This window comes from Macaca fascicularis, chromosome 20 (assembly GCF_037993035.2).
Source record: "Macaca fascicularis isolate 582-1 chromosome 20, T2T-MFA8v1.1".
In the NCBI taxonomy this organism is placed as follows: Eukaryota; Metazoa; Chordata; class Mammalia; order Primates; family Cercopithecidae; genus Macaca; species Macaca fascicularis.
In genome coordinates this window covers 12026233-12042998 of record NC_088394.1, presented here as the reverse complement: position 1 = coordinate 12042998, position 16766 = coordinate 12026233, and the positions used below count along the sequence as shown (strand labels likewise).

Genomic DNA, 16766 nt, shown 5'->3' with positions numbered 1-16766 from the left:
ACTTGGATTTGGCACCAGAAACCCAAAACCTCTGACATATGTTTTCATTTGGTGATGTCAAGGAGGAAACTCAAGCTGAAACAGTGAAAGTTATTAACATTCAGAGAAACCACAGCTCAGCTAACATGCTGAGACGACAGCCTTCCAGCACCAAGCCACCAGCAGTTTTGAGGGGACTGTCAGAAAAAAACACACAGTGCCTTCCTTTTCCTACCTCCACCCTCCAGCACACTCCTAAGAGGCATTATCACTTAGGCCACCATGTCAGCCCAACCAGCATTTTTCAATGGACATTATTTACCAGAAGCTGGGTGAGGACATATGGGGCAGGATATGGTACAGGTGGTTTTTGGCAGCTTGAGTCTGTTTTCTAGCACAGAAGCAGATCTCACCACAGTATGGCAGACTTCAGGTTAACATCTTGGGAGTCTACCACACATCTACCTCAGGGGTTACTACTGGGTGTCCCATAATAATCTGTGAATAAGGTTCGCTTGTTTTTGTTATTTTGTTTTTGTTTTTGAGACAGTCTGGCTCTGTTGTCCAGACTGGAGTGCAGTGGCACGATCTTGGTTCACTGAAACCTCCGCCTCCCAGGTCCAAGAGATTCTCATGCTTCAGCCTCCAGAGTAGCTGGGATTACAGGTACCTGCCACCATGCCTGGCTAAGTTTTTTGGATTTTTAGTAGAGACGGAGGACTCACTATGTTGCCCAAGCTGGTCTCGAACACCTGGCCTCCGGTGATCAGCCTGCCTCGACCTCTCAAACTGTTGCGATTACAGGCGTGAGCCACTGCACCCAGCCATTGTGACTAAGTTTTAACCTAAGAATTCTGTAACAGAGATCTCATTGTGTGCACCAAAATTAAATTTAAATACAACTAAAAACAACTGATTGAGTGACCCAGCCAGAGAGAGAGCCCAAGTGTCCCTCAAGAGGGTATGAAGGCCAGGTGTGGTGGCTCATATCTGTAATCCCAGCACTTTGAGAAGCTGATGTGGGTGGATCGCTTGAGGTCAGGAGATTGAGACCATCCTGGTTAACATGGTGAAACCCCATCTCTACTAAAAATACAAAAAATTAGCCGGGCGTGGTGGCCTGTAGTCCCAGTTACTCGGAGGCTGAGGCAGGAGAATCACTTGAACTCAGGAGGTGGAGCTTACAGTGAGGTGAGATCGCGCCACTGCACTCCAGCCTGGGTGACAGAGCGAGACTCCGTCTCAAAAAAAAGAAAAAAAAAACTAACCAGGCATGGTGACACGCACCTGTAGTCCTGCTACCTGAGAGGCTGAGATGGGAGGATCACCTGAGCCTGAGAGGTTGAGGCTGTGGTGAGCTGTGATTGTGCCCTTGCACTCCAGCCTGGGCAAGAGTGAGACTGTCTTAAAAAAGAAAAAAAAAAAGATATGGAAGAATCATATATGCATAGTAAATGAAAGAAGCCAGTCTGAAAAAATTACTTACTGTATGATCCAATATGTGATATTTTGGCAAAGGCAAAATTGAAAAGAAAGATCAGTGATTGTCAGGGTTGCAGGGGGAGGGGTGAATAAGGGGAACCCAGAGGAATTTTAGGGCAGTGAAATTGTTTTGGACGATACTGTAATGGTGGATACATGTTATTATGCATTTGGCAAAATCCACAGAACGTATAAGAGAAAGAATGAAGCCTAATGTAAACTAGACTTTAGCTAATAACAATGTAATGTTGGTTTATCAAATGTACCAACCTAATAAAAGATGTTCACAGCTGGAAAAACTGGGAGTGGGGTGTGAGTGTGGAGTATATGGGAATGCTGTAGTTTCTCCTGAAACGTTTTCCTGAAAACCTAAAACTGTTTTTTTAAAAGTCTATTTTAAAAAAAAAAAAAAACCCATACAGCATATTAAACAATTTATTAGAGGTAGAATATCAATAATCCAGACGAAAGTCTACAATCATGTCATAACATCATCTAACTCCCTCAATATTTAAAGTCTCAAAAAATTCAGGTATGGGTACTAAGCAGACAGCAGAAACCCAACATTCAAAACAATCACAGCAAAAAGTCATTCCACACAAAAAGACAAAAGAACTCTAAACCAGGAGGCTCACCATGTCTCACCCAAAGTTATGAAGCAGAAGTTTAGCTAATGCCTGAAAGGCGTCCTTTATCTTGATGTTTTTCATTTCAACAAGAAATTCTGAAAACGTCTCAACATCTCTGAGTGGTGGAAGAAGGTATCACCTTCTCTAGCTAGGAAAACGGACAGAGCCGTGTCTAAATGTTTGAGTGGTGTCTGAAGCAGAAAGGGAGCTGTTGTCTTTCAGGGGCCGCCGTGCCTGCCGTTAGGAAATATGCCATTTGACTTGCAAACTGGTTATGGTAGTTGCTGATGAAGAAGAGGAGGAGCCCTGATGTCATTCCTTTTTCACACAGTCTGTCTTCCTGCCCATAACCACACTTTAATCACCACGGGCAATAACCGCGCTTAAATTTTGCATTGTAAAACAGGGATGCAGCAGAAATGGAAAAAGTATCATCAGTCATAAAATTTGGAAAATGCAACATGAGACTTCTGTGTTTGAGAGAGAGAGAATTAACACACACAAACCAGGAAGGAAAAAGAAACACAAGCATCTGCTTTTCATCAGCGAACACAGGCAAAGCAAGGGGCGGCAGAGGCTGTGTCACTGAAGTATCCCAGGACTTAAACATTCCTACATCCGGACTCCTTGGTCAACCAAAGCAAGCCTCTCTGAGAAACTTTTGAAAAATACGCATTGAAAAAATGTCCATGAAATCCACATCATTATAAGCTTCTAAACAGTTTCAGGATTTTGGTTGTTTTTAACGACAGTTCCAACATTATCTAAGGAATATTCTTGTGTAAATCTTCCACTTCCATTTCCCACATACTTTCATGAATGGGATTATCAGAAAGGTCTGTCATCTTCACAGCCTGTAGGCAGGGCTCAGGGCTGCAGGCCTGAACCACTCCCATCACCATCACATACTTTCCTAGAAAAAGAAGAAAAGCCCATAGTAATGTTCTTTTTTTTCTTTTGAGACAGAGTCTTGCTCTGTCGCCCAGGCTGGAGTGCAATGGTACAATCTCGGCTCATTGCAACCTCCGCCTCCTGAGTTTAAGCGATTCTTGTGCCTCAGCCTCCTGAGTGGCTGGGATTACAAGTGCCTGCCCCCACACCTAGCTAACTTTTTTATTTTTAGTAGAGACAGGGTTTCATCTGTTGGCCAGGCTGGTCTTGAACTCCTGACCTCAGGTGATCCACCCACCTTGGTTTCCCAAAGTGCTGGGATTAATAGGCATGAGCCACCAAACCCAGCCATCTTCTTTGGTTTCTGATTTTACTAGGCCAAACAAAACGGTCATGTAAAATGTAATCATGCCCAAAGAATGGAGGCGACGCTCCCGTCAGAGTGAGTTATAATTAGCCTGCTCTGAGGTAGGAGCAGAAAACCTTAGCTTTCCTCTAATCCCATTCCTTGCTCAATGCTACAGGGTATGTGACTGGTTTCTGTGCACAGGTCACATCCTCTTTCTACAGACACCCTCTGACCAAGCAAATCCAATTTTCCCTCCACGTTGCCGAAAAGGCTGGGCAGGCAGCCCCCCGCCCCATTGTTCCAACTGCTGGAACCTATCCCTGCCACCTCCTCCAGCACATACAAGCAAATCCACACAAGGGCCGGCTGCCACCGGGATGATCTAATGACATATTAACTGTGACTCTCTTCCCATTCCCTTGGGGAAGTGACTCTCCTTGAAAGCAAAACTTGGCCAGTCTCAACCACACAAAACCCGATTGTGTAAAAGAAAACTCCAAACACTGCAGGAAAGACAGGCCCGGTGCCAGCCCCGCTGCCTGCCCCTGTGAGGCCGCTTTCATTGCACTGTACGTGGGGCCTGGGGCTTTGACTGAAGGAAGCCAGGCAAGCTGACCCCTGATTCCGCTGTTCAACCCCAGGCAGGATGTGCTCAGGTATCTCAGAACTCCTCCCCACATTCCACCTGGGTCCATCCGTGACAGAGACTGGTTCTGAAAATGCACTTGCCATTCCCCTCTGAAAGGGCCTAAAGCGCTGGTAGGGTTGGAACCCATAGAAGTAGAATGACTAAAGGCCCAGGAAAAGAAGAACAAGCCCGAGGGCATTCCAACCAGGAGAGGGGAACAGGAGCTCTACTAGGAAGGCACACACAGCCAGCCAGATGAGCTCAAAGGCATGCGATGAGACAAATTGGCCCTGTAGGTTCCACCCACACCCTCTCCCACTCCAAACCAGCTCTCCACTGTCTCTCCCTCTCCTTCCCGCATCCCCACGCCGCGGTTGCCATGACCATTCCAATGGCTCTGGCCCATCTCCTGCCAGCTTCCTCCTCTTCGAAACCATCCCCACCCCAATGCTGCAGTCAACATTCTTGAATCCACCTCCTGCCTCCAGAACTCAGTTGATCCAAGCACTATCTAGGTAAGCAAGGTTTCTCCGATTCTCCTGCAGACAGACAGCAGCCTGAGGGCAGGAAGAGCTTCTCATTCAACTCGCCTCTTCAGCACCTTAGGTTTATGGAAATAAACTGGATGTTCCAGAGGAAGAGGTGGTAGGGGAACAGCACTAGAGCAGCAGTGAGGTGAGCAGAGTTCAAGGCCATCTTGAAGCAGGCATGTCCTTCCAGACAGCCACTGAGGCTCTATCCTACCTTCCACCGCTGTCTCAGGCTCCCCAAAGGCACGGGGCTCTATCCCCTCCAAGCCTTTGCACAGGCTGTTCCATGGAGCTGCACAATCTCCCGCCACCGCACACTGACAGAGGGTGCCCAACTGTCTCAGTTTTAACACTGCAAGTCCCACATCCCAGGACCCTCTCAGTCCCAGGCAACCCAGGAGGGTTGTTCCTTATAGATAACTCCAATGCATCCTTCAGGGCTGCCTCTTCAAGCGTTCCCTGAGCCCTTAAGCCTGAATCAGCTGTCCCTCCTCTGCGCCACCTCACTCTTGCCTGCAATGTTACTTTGTGTTTTAGTGCCTCGATTACCTCCCTGCCTCCCTGCCTAATGGCAGTGACTCAACTTTGTCAAGCTGGACTCGGTATTAATTAACAAGAGGAAGTGACAGGGCCCCTGCCAGCTGGCATTCAGGCCAGTGGGTATGTCAGACAGGTTCACCAATGCCCATTGGTTCAAACACTGAAGTATTTACTAGATGCCAGGCTTATGACAGGGCTGAGACCAGACAGGAGACTGTCCCAGCCTGCCTGCAAGGGGCTTTGCCTGCAAACCAACACACCAAGCAGCATGGGTTACATGCTGGGCCAAGGTTAAGGCCAAGGGTTGGCAAACTTTTTCTGTAAAGGGCCAGACAGTAAATATTTTGGGCTTTTCCCGCCACAGGGTCTCTGTCCCAAATACGCAACTCTAGCTGTAGTGGGACAGAGGCCCAAGACGTTCTGTAAATTACCAATGTATTCCAATAAAACTTTACTTATGAACACTGATGCTTGAATTTAATATACTTTTCACACGTCATGATTTTTTTTTTTCAACCATTTAAAAATGTAAAATTCCACCATGCGCAGTGGCTCATGCCAGTAGTCCCAGCACTTTGGGAGGCCAGGAGCTCGAGACCAACCAGTCTGGCCAACATGCCGAAACCCCATCTCTACTAGAACTACAACAATTAGCCGGGTGTGGTGGTGCACGCCTGTAATCCCATCTACTCGGGAGGCTGAGGCACAAGAATTGCTTGAACCCGGGAGGTATAGGTTGCAGTGAGCCGTGATTGCATCACTGCACTCCAGCCAGAGAGACAGAGTGGGACTCTGTCTCAAAAACAATAATAGTAATAAATAAAACATTTAACAGCATTTTTAGTTCGCAAGACATGTGAAAAGAGGAGGCCTGTAGTTTGCTGACCCTGTCCTAGACCAACCCTGGGGCTGAGGGCAGGAAGAGAGGGAAAGCTGAAGGGTAAGGCGGTCGGGGGAGGGAACAGGAGCATGTGGCAGTAAACAGGTCCCAATGTTTTGCACCTTCACTATGAGCCAAGTGCAGTGTTAAGGCAGTTGTTTACTTACTGAATCTACACAACAGGCAGGAATGATTCACTCCCTTTTACAAAACAGTACAAGTCCAGAAAAGTTAACAGAAGTGCTCCAGGCAGCTCAGCTGGGAAGCGGTGGAGCCAGAAATTCGACCTAAGCCTGTCCCAGACCAATGCAGCTCAGACCAGACCACTGACCTATCTCTAGTTAGACTCCAAGACTGAACAGGAAGGGCCCTTAGGAATGAAGTGATCTTGGCCTGATTTCCCAGGGGAGGGAGCCGAGGTGAGGGAAGGCCCATGGATCCTCAGACCTCCTCAGCTTAGACCTCACATCCTCTAGAAGCCTCCCCGGGCCACTCAGCACCTTGCACATCCTCACGGCTCCCCAGGGGTCAGTGATCCTCTGGGACATTTGCTCACCGCCTGTCTCCCAGCAGACTTTATCTGGGTCTCGGCTGCAGCCCAGCACTGCAGGGAGGGCTGATGTACAACATGTGCTCAATTGACATCCCAGGGAACAAGTGAGATGGATGTCCACTGCCTGTCACTCAAGACAATTGGTTCTTGGAGCACTTATGTGTCAGGCACTGGGCCAGATACTGAGGATACCGTTGTCAGGACCACACAGCTGTAGCCCTCCAGTAGCTTGGTCTGGCCCAGTGGTTCTCAAAGTATGGCCCCCAAACACCAGGCATGGTGGTGCAGGCCTGTAGTCCCAGCTACCCAAGGAGGCTGATGCAGGAGAATTGCTTGAGCTCAAAGCCAGCCTGGGCAACACAGTGAGTCCCCTATCTCAAATAGATAAAACATTTAATAAGTCGAAAGTATGGTCCCCAGACCAGTAGCATCAGCATCACCTGGGAGCTGGTTAGAAATGCAAATTTCCAGCCCCACCTGGACCTCATAACTCAGAAACCCTGAAGGTGGGGCCCCAGCCATCCCAGCTTTAGCAAGCCCTCCAGGAGAGACTGATGCACGCTCAAGCTTCAGCATCAATGGTTTAAGAGAGGTAGTAGGCAGGGCGCAGCGGCTCACGTCTGTAATCCCAGCACTTTGGGAAGCCGAGATGGGCAGATCACTTGAGGCCAGGAGTTCGAGACCAGCCTGGCGAAATGGCAAAACCCAGTCTCTGCTAAAAAATACAAAATTAGCCGGGTGTGGTGGCACATGCCTGTAATTCCAGCTACTCGGAAGGCTGAGGCAGGAGAATCGCTTGAATACGGGAGGTGGAGGCTGCCATGAGCCGAGGTCGTGCCACTGCACCCCAGCCGGGGCAACAGAGTGAGACTCTGTCTCAAAAAAAAAAAAAAAAAAAAAAAAAAGAGGCAAACATGAGTGAGCTGCAGCCCAAGACAGTTCAACGAGGAAGTACAGGAAGGTCTCCCGTTCCTAGGGGTTAGGGAGGACTTCCCTGAGAAAGGTACATTTGAATTGAGACGTTAAGGATGAGCAGAAGTTTCCCAGGACAGTATTTCCCAAAACTTGATGGCGAACAAGGAAATCAACCGGGGGAGGGGGTTTGTGACAAATGCAGGTGCCTGGGCGCCTCCCCAGAAGATTCCCACTAGAGGCCGGGCGCGGTGGCTCAAGCCTGTAATCCCAGCACTTTGGGAGGCCGAGACGGGCGGATCACGAGGTCAGGAGATCGAGACCATCCACCGTGAAACCCCGTCTCTACTAAAAATACAAAAAACTAGCCGGGCGAGGTGGCGGGCGCCTGTAGTCCCAGCTACTCCGGAGGCTGAGGCAGGAGAATGGCGTAAACCCGGGAGGCGGAGCTTGCAGTGAGCTGAGATCTGGCCACTGCACTCCAGCCCGGGCTACAGAGCAAGACTCCGTCTCAAAAAAAAAAAAAAAAAAAAAAGATTCCCACTAGAGGTGGGAGAGTCCCAGGAATCTGTATTTGTTGAAGGGACTGCTTATCATCAGATCAACTTCACCGAGGAGGGACCAGGAGGGACCGGAGCTAGGGTACCCAAGCGGGGACCTGCAGGGGCAGAGGCCCGGAGGAGAGGCAGACCCGCCCCGCCCCCGTCGAGTGTCAAGACCGGGATCGAATCCAGCCTCGGCAACTTCCCGGCGGACAGCAGGGAAGAGGACGCCCGGTGAGGCTCGGGCATTACCTGGGACTAGGCAGGGCCGCCCGCGCGGCACCCGCTCCAGGCCGCGGACCGAGAAGTCCCCGCTCGGGTCCCGCAGCCGCGCCTCGCCGCGGTCCGCCATCACTACCCTGCCCTGCATCCACACGGCCGCCAGGTCCAGCGGCCCGCGGCCCGCCGCCGCTCGCGACAGCCGCCACGCGCCCGGGCCGCCCTCCGCGTCGCGCCGCAGCTGCTCCGCCAGCACCTTGAGTGGCGGCGACCTAGGCAGCCGCACCCCCGCGGGGCCGGCTGAGAACGAGTCCGCAGCCGCCGCCATTCCACCTAGCCGCCGCTTTCCCGCCAACTTTGAGAAGCAGCGGGGCCCGGCCCGCAGCCACCAATCAGGAGCGTGCTGGCAGAGCCGGCCAATGGTCGACGTCAGAAGGCGGGACCGCCGGGCGAACCGACCCTCTGGATCAGCGAGGAGTGCGCATGCGTAGATAAAAGTAAATAAACGCTCTCATGAATGAATGGAGAAAATGGGTTAAATGAGAATAAATAATGGAACGCAGAGAGGTAAAGAACTTCCTCTTTCAACGCATCTCAAAATTTGGCGTGCATGCAGATCACCTGCAGAGTATGATTATTCATCTTTACATGGCCTTGTTTTGAGGTTAGTAAATACTGAAACGAATTAAGAGTCTGTGTTTATTGGGAGTGATCAATAATCCAGTCAGGAGATAAAGCTGGGGAGGCAGATGGGGAGAGCTGGCAAACTTGCTCTTTCTTTTATTATTATTTTTATTTATATTTTAATAGCATCAAATAATTTTAAGGTTAATAAAATATATTGCTATTTTCACAAAAGAAATGCACATTTATTATTAAAAAAAAAAGGAAAAATGTAGAATAAGAAAATAATTGTAAAAGCGGCTTATAGATATCCACTGTTAATTTTGAGGTATATTAGCCTCCAGGTTTTAAAATGTGTGTGCGTGTGTGTGTGTATTTTTTTTGAGACAGGGTCTCTGTTGCCCAGGATGGAGTGCAGTGGCACAGTGACAGCTCACTACAGCGTTCACCTCCCGGGCGTAGGTGATTCTCCCACCTCAGCCTCCTGAGTAACTAGGACTACAGGCGTGCACCACCACGTCCAGCTAATTTTTGTATTTTTTGTAGAGACAGGGTCTTACCATGTTGCCCAAGGTGGCCTTGAACTCCTGGGATCACGCAATCCTCCCTCCTTGGCCTCCCAAGGTGCTGGGATTACAGGTGTGAACCACCACGCCTGGCCTATTACTGATACATAAATAGTGTTTTGTATATTGTTTTCACTTAATAATGAACATCTTTCGGTATCAGCAAATGTCCATCTGCTTCCTCTTGACTTACTGCATAATACTCGATTTGTCTTATCACATTTTTTTTTTTTTTGAGACAAAGTCTCCCTCTGTCGCCCAGGCTGGAGTGCAGTGGTGCAATCCCGGCTCACTGCAAGCTCCGCCTCCCAGGTTCACGCCATTCTCCTGCCTCAGCCTCCTGAGTAGCTGGGACTACAGGCGCCCGCCACCACACCTGGCTAATTTTTTGTATTTTTAGTAGAGACGGGGTTTCACCGTGTTAGCCAGGATGATCTCGATCTCCTGACCTCGTGACCCGCCTGCCTCAGCCTCCCAAAGTGCTGGGATTACAGGCGTGAGCCACCGCTCCTGGCCAAGTCTTATCACATATTAAACAAATATCCTATAGTTGGACATTAAGGCTATTTCCAATTTTTCACTTTATAAATATAACCACTGTGGACTTATTTAAAAGCTAAATCTTTCTTTTTTTTTGAGATGGAGTCTTGCTCTGTTGCCCAGGCTGGAGTGCAGTGGTGCCATCTCGGCTCATTGCAAGCTCTGCCCCCCGGGTTCATGCCATTCTCCTGCCTCAGCCTCCTGAGTAGCTGGGACTACAGGCGCCCGCCACCACGTCCGGCTAATTTTTTGTATTTTTTTAGTAGAGACGGGGTTTCACTGTGTTAGCCAGGATGGTCTCGATCTCTGACCTCGTGATCCACCTGTAAAAGCTAAATCTTTGTGCACATCTTTCAAATAAAATTCCCAGGAATTTCTCCCTAAAAATTGGATGTCCCCAGTCAGGAAAGTCCACAAATCCTAAATCAGGCGATCCTTAAAGTCAAGGTCAGTTCTTAAGAGAGACTTTGAATTCTCAGGGCCTCCTGCAGTACCAGGCATTCAGAGTATTCACCAAGAGCTTGATTTTTTTTTTTTTTTTTTTTTTTTGACGGAATCTTACTCTGTCACCCAGGCTGGAATGCAGTGGCGCGATCTCACCTCACTGCAATCTCCGCCTCCTGGGTTCAAGTGATTCTCCTGCCTCAGCCCCCTGAGTAGCTGGGACTACAGGTGCACGCCACATGCCTGGCTAATTTTTATATTTTTTAGTAGAGACAGGGTTTCATCATATTGGCCAGGCTAGTCTCAAATTCCTGACCTCGTGATCTGCCCACCTCAGCCTCCCAAAGTGCTGGGATTACAGGCGTGATCCACCACACCCGGCCAAGAGCTTCATTTTTATAAAATTGAGCCAGGTCCTATTGTAAGAACTTTGTAGGAAGTATCCCATGTACCCCCACAGACCCTGAAAAGACTGTTCTACACAGGTGAGGAAACTGAGGCTTAAGGAAGCCAGGGGACTGGCCCATAGCCTCTATGAGGTTTTGGCCTCTACACCTAATATGGTTTAGCTGTGTCTCCACCCAAATCTCTTGCTGAATTGTACTTTCCATAATCCCCACATACCATGGGAAGGACCCCATGGGAGGTAATTGAATCATGGGGGCGGATACTCCCATGCTGTTCTTGTGATAGTGAGTGAGTTCTCACAAGATCTGATGGTTTTATAAGGTGCTTTTCCCCCTTTGCTCGGCACTTCTTCTTCCTGCCGCCACATAAGACGGACATGTTTGCTTCCCTTTCTGCCATAATTGTAAGTTTCCTGAGGCCTCCCGGCCATGCAGAACTGTGAATCAATTAAACCTCTTTCCTTTATAAACTCCCCAGTCTCGGGTAGTTCTTTATAGCAGTGTGAGAGCTGAGTAATACAACACCTCAACCCTGACCTATAAAGTAACCCGGCTCCTAAGCTAAGAAGGGAGCAGGAACATTAACCAAGAGACAATCCAACCCGTTCATACCCGGTGGGTCCTCACTGACCTTCCCCCAAGGTACCTTAAGGCCAGAGAAGTGATGGGGAAGGGAGTTAGGGTGAAGGCAGAAGCTCCCAGGCTTCTTGTATGAGCCTGGGAATTCCCCATCATTGCCTTGGCCTCTAGATTGCCTACCCCACTCCCACAAGCCCAACACCCTGTTGCTGGCAGAGTGGTCTTTTCAAAACAAGTCTGGGCATATCAGCACCGGGTTTATAACACCTTGATGGTGTAATCCACACATCTGGAATGTGAGCTTTCCAGGCAGAGGGAACTGCACATGGAGGGGCCAGACAGGGGAGAGAAAGCAAGAAGCATGTAGCAAACTGCCAGTAGTTGAGAGTGGCTGGGACGCAGAGTAGAAATGGAGGACTTCGGATAGATGAGTCTGGTCCTACATAACCTCATTTCTTATCCCCATTTTACAGATGATGAAGCTAAGGTTCAAACCAATGACAAGCCTGAAGCCACATGGCTAGTGAGTGGTAAGAGTCAGAACTCAAACCCAAATTCATCTGACCCCAAACTTCATGTATCTTGAACCACAGGCTCCATCTCACTGTTCACACTCTCACCCACCTCCACCCATCAAAGGTGCCTCTAGACCTTTGCTTGTGTTGTTTGTTCTCTGCCTGACATGCCTCCCTGTCAGTCACTCTCAGTTGAAACCTGGCTTAGTCATCAAGTGCCTGCTCACCAGCAAGACCTCTTCCCTTCAGGGCTCTTCAGGGAGCCTTTCTTGAGCCCCACAACTGGAATGAACCTCTTCCCTCCAGGCCAGTTTGCCGGTGCCCCTAATCCATGGTTTCCCAACCTCAGCCCTACTGACATTGGGGCTGGATAATCTTTGTCATGGGGGCTGTCCTGTGCACTGCAGGATGTTGAGCAGTATCCCACTCTCCACCCACTAGATACCATGGCACCCTCCTCAAGTTGAAACAACCAAAATATGTCTTCAGACATTGCCACTGTCCCCTAGGGTGCTAAATCACCTCTATGGAGAACCACTGCCCTAAGCTATAATACTCACTGCCCTCTGTTTTGAACCATAAATAGTTGAGTCTGTGTCTATCTTACCACTAAAGCCTGGGTTCTCAAACTAAGTTGTCAGCAGCAGACAGACAGGTAACCCTGGTGTAGCAGGGGTAAACTGGCTGTCTGATGTCCTGGCAAAAGGGGTCCAGCACACTCAGCCAATGGTTGTCATGCAGGACTGTGGGCCCATTGTTGCTAGATCTGATTTTTCAAGACATTTTCTTTTGTTTTTGTTTTAGATGGAGTCTCACTCTGTCACCCAGGCTGGAGTGCAATGGCACGATCTCAGCTCACTGCAACCTCCACCTCCCAGGTTCAAGTGATTCTCCTGCCTCAGCCTTCCAAGTAGCTGGGATTACAGGCGCCTGCCACCATACCCGGCCAATTTTTTGTATTTTTAGTAGAGATGGGGTTTCACCATGTTGGCCAGGCTGGTCTCGAACTCCCTACCTCAGATGATCCACCTGCCTCGGCCCCCCGAAATGCTGGGATTACAGGTGTGAGCCACCGCACCTGGCTCAAGACATTTTCATATATAATCTCCATGTTTAAAAAAAAATGCTGGCAACGAATTCAATTCTAAAACAAAGGAACAAAAACAAACCTCGTGCCCCTGAAAGTCATCCGTAGACTGATTCTGGCCCATGGGCTTCCAATCTGCAAATTCTCTCTAGAACGTGAGCTCTGCTCCAGGCACCAAGGCAGCCTGCGTGTTCACTAATATGCAGCTCCTTAAATCTCCTGCAAAACACCCAAGGGACTGTAGTGTTTCACCAGCTCCAGGAGTTGTGAAATCGGCATCTTAAATTACAGTCATGAGCAGACAACTGGGGTCTGTTGACACATGTTGGGTAAGCCTTCCCTCTAGGGAGGATTATTCCCCCTCCCCCGCACCACAATCCATCACCCTCACGCTCAGGCCTGCAGCAACCCCGTGTGCCAGCCTCCCCAAGCTCCAGCCCCCCAGTGAGATCAAATATCCTTGGAAGGGGGCTTCCTGCCACCTGCACCAGTGAGGACAAAGGTAAGGTGATAGGAATTGTAGGCCTTGGCTTTATCCTCCATCTGCCTGTTCACCAGTTCCCAGGCTGATCAGGTCAAAAATGCTTCTGGTTTCCAGAAATAAAGAACCCTACTGCACTAAGAAAAGGGGTTGTTCTGGGCGGGGCGTGGTAGCTCACGCCTGTAATCCCAGCACTTTGGGAGGCCGAGGTGGGTGGATCATCTGAGGTGAGGAGTTCGAGACCAGCCTGGCTAACATGGTGAAACCCCATCTCTACTAAAAATACAAAGATTAGCTGGGCATGATGGCGCATGCCTGTAATTCCAGCTACTTGGGAGGCTGAGGCAGGAGAATTACTTGAACCCAGGAGGTGGAGTTGCAGTGAGCTGAGATCATGCCACTGCACCCCAGCCTGGTCAACAAGAGCAAAACTCTGTCTTGAAGGAAAAAAAAAAAAAAAGAAACTGGGTTGTTCTGGAAGGGTATCCATACAGTGACATCTTCGTAATAGCAAAGGCTGTTATTAGCTGAGCCCTTACTATGTGCCAAGCACCATGCCAGGCACTTCATGTGCAGAGACTCAGTTACTCCTCATGACAACCCTAAGAAGTAGATACTTTTCCTTTTTTTTTTTTTTTTTTTTTTTTTGAGACAGAGTCTCGCTCTGTCGCCCAGGATGGAGTGCAGTGGCGCGATCTTGGCTCACTGCAAGCTCCACTTCCCAGGTTCATGCCATTCTCCTGCCTCAGCCTCCCAAGTAGCTGCGACTACAGGCGCCTGCCACCACGCCCAGCTACTTTTTTAATACTTTTAGTAGAGTTGAGGTTTCACCGTGTTAGCCAGGATGGTCTCGATCTCCTGACCTCGTGATCTGCCCGCCTCGGCCTCCCAAAGTGCTGGGATTACAGGCATGAGCCACCGCACCCGGCCAGTAGATACTTTTCTTATGCCCAATTTAGAGATGAGGACATTGAGGCTTGGACAGGTGATGTGACCTACCCCAGACCACACAGCTAGGAGGAGGTAGAGCCAGGAACCAATCCTTACCCTGGGAACCCTTACGAAGGGTTCTTCTCAGGTGTCTCAATGATCAGGATGGTGGTTCTTAACATAACGTCTTACCCACTATCCTGGATTGGCACCATGGAAGAATACTCTGGGCCGGGCGCGGTGGCTCAAGCCTGTAATCCCAGCACTTTGGGAGGCCAAGACGGGCGGATCACGAAGTCAGGAGTTCGAGACCATCCTGGCTAACACGGTGAAACCCCGTCTCTACTAAATAATACAAAAAACTAGCCGGGCGAGGTGGCAGGCGCCTGTAGTCCCAGCTACTCGGGAGGCTGAGGCAGGAGAATGGCGTAAAAACCCGGGAGGCGGAGCTTGCAGTGAGCTGAGATCTGGCCACTGCACTCCACCCTGGGCGACACAGCGGGACTTCGTCTCAAAAAAAAAAAAAAAAAAAAAAAAAAGAATACTCTGGGAAATTTCTTTTTGAAATACAGGTTTTATGAAAACACACACACACACATACACACACACACACACACACACACACATTTTGAACTGTGTTTAATGAAATGCCTGCCAAAGTATGCAAAGGGGCAGTGGATGGATGTCTCTTACTTTGGATGCAACTTACTTTGAAATGCAACAAGAAATAAGGTGGATGGACGGGTGGACAGAGGGAAGGACAGGTGGCTACAGCTGAGATAAGGCAACTAGAGTCAGCTGTTCATTGTGGAATCCGCATGGTGGGTGATTGGTGTTCACTGCACAGTTCTTTCAATAACGCAACATCTGGGAAGAACTGTAGGTCCCAGGGCCGCAGCACAGCCTTCCAGCATTGGTATATCTGGGGGTGGGACCCTAGAATGATTCTGGGGCCCAGCCCTCCCCCACTCAGTGACAAGCAAACTTCCTGCTGTCTCACTCACAGAGTATCACCAGGTCATGTGAAAGCCGATGCATCTTGGCCTCAAGAGGTGCCCTTTTTTGTCCACTTCACGCAGGCCCAGGGCTGGGCTCCAGGGAGCGTGGCTAGAATAGGGTAAAGTCACACCTCAGTGCCTGATGACTGACACTCCTGGGCCTCTGCACCGATGGTGATGTCTGCTGTCCACGGCACACTGGTGTGAACAGAATGTTTGTGTTCACACCCCCCATTGCCACAGAGGGCAATGTTTGTGCCCTCTCCCCCCAAATTCCTATGTTCCACTGTATATGGTTAACTATAATTTATTGCATAGTCTCAAAAAACTAGAAGAGACTGGATGTGGTGGCTCATGCCTGTAATCCCAGCACTTTGGGAGGCCAAGGTGGGCAGGAGTGACCTCAGGAGTTTAAGACCAGCCTGGCAAACATGGTGAAACCCCATCTCTACTAAAAATACAAAAGTTAGCTGGGCGTGGTGGTGGGTACCTGTGATCCCAGCTACTCAGGAGGCTTGGGCAGGAGAATCGCTTGAACCTGGGAGGCGGAGGCTGCAGTGAGCCAAGATTGTGTTCCTGCACTCCAGCCTGGGCGACAAGAGCAACACTCCGTCTCAAAAAAAAAAAAAAAAAAAAAGGAAAAAATATAAGAAGAAAATTTTAAAAAGGGAAAGAAAAAGAAAGTTAACTCCCAATGTGAAAGTGTTAGGAGGTAGGTCTTTTGTGAGGTGGTTAAGTCTCATGAATAAGGGTGGAGCCCTCATGAATGGGATTAGTGTCCTTTTAAGAGGGGTCCCCGGAGAGCTCTTTTACCCCTTCCACCTTGTGAAGACACAGTGAGCCAGAATTTGAGTCCTTACCAGACCCTGAATCTCCCAGTGCCTTGATCTTGGACTTCCCACCTCCAGAACTATGAGCAGCCTGGGCACAGTGGCTCAAACCTGTAATCCCAGCACTTTGGGAGGCTGAGGTGGGAAGATCATATGAGCCCAGGAGGTAGAGACTGCAGAGAGCTGTGACTGCACCACTGCACTACAGCCTAGGCAACAGAGCAAGACCCCCATCTCAAAAAGAAATTATGAGCAATACATTTCTGTTGTAAGTTACCTAGTCTATGGTATTTTGTTTTAAAGCCTAAACTGACTGTTACACATTTCCAGCTCTCTGGAGGAGGCTTTAAGCACAACCTACATCTTGCATATGATAATAACAGTAATGCTTCCTCTACTACTATAGGCCAAGCACGCTGCTAGCCGCTATGGTATATTCCAGCTCATTTCATCCAAAAATCCCTGCCAGAGACCTACTTCTGCCCTAACCCTAACCCTTTATAGGAGAAAAATAAACTGAGGCTCAAAAAGGCACTAAGCCTACAATAATCAAACCTGTGTGGTACTGACATAAGAAAAGACATATATAGACCAGGCGCGGTGGCTCAAGCCTGTAATCCCAGCACTTTGG

At 49.3% G+C, this 16766-nt stretch overlaps 1 protein-coding gene and 1 long non-coding RNA gene across 8 annotated transcripts in view; both read right to left on the bottom strand.

The window, feature by feature from the left end:
• Positions 1–16766, bottom strand: part of LOC102136195 (uncharacterized) — a 76472-nt gene that overhangs the window by 45790 nt on the left and 13916 nt on the right. For 5 of the 7 annotated variants that reach the window (XR_010583965.2, XR_010583964.2, XR_012429263.1 and 2 more), the window contains one exon: positions 14934–15414. This is a non-coding gene — a long non-coding RNA (uncharacterized lncRNA). Of the gene's footprint in view, positions 1–12978; positions 13116–14933; positions 15415–15795; positions 15919–16766 lie in introns of those variants that run through there. The other 2 variants (XR_012429262.1, XR_010583963.2) reach the window with 2 other exon arrangements.
• RMI2 (RecQ mediated genome instability 2) lies at positions 1883–8500 on the bottom strand. The gene is made up of 2 exons (XM_045382257.3): positions 8168–8500; positions 1883–3003 (listed from the first exon to the last, which is right to left on the bottom strand). The coding sequence occupies exons 1-2, from the start codon at positions 8460–8462 to the stop codon at positions 2855–2857; spliced, it is 444 nt and encodes a 147-aa protein (XP_045238192.2). The 5' UTR covers positions 8463–8500; the 3' UTR covers positions 1883–2854.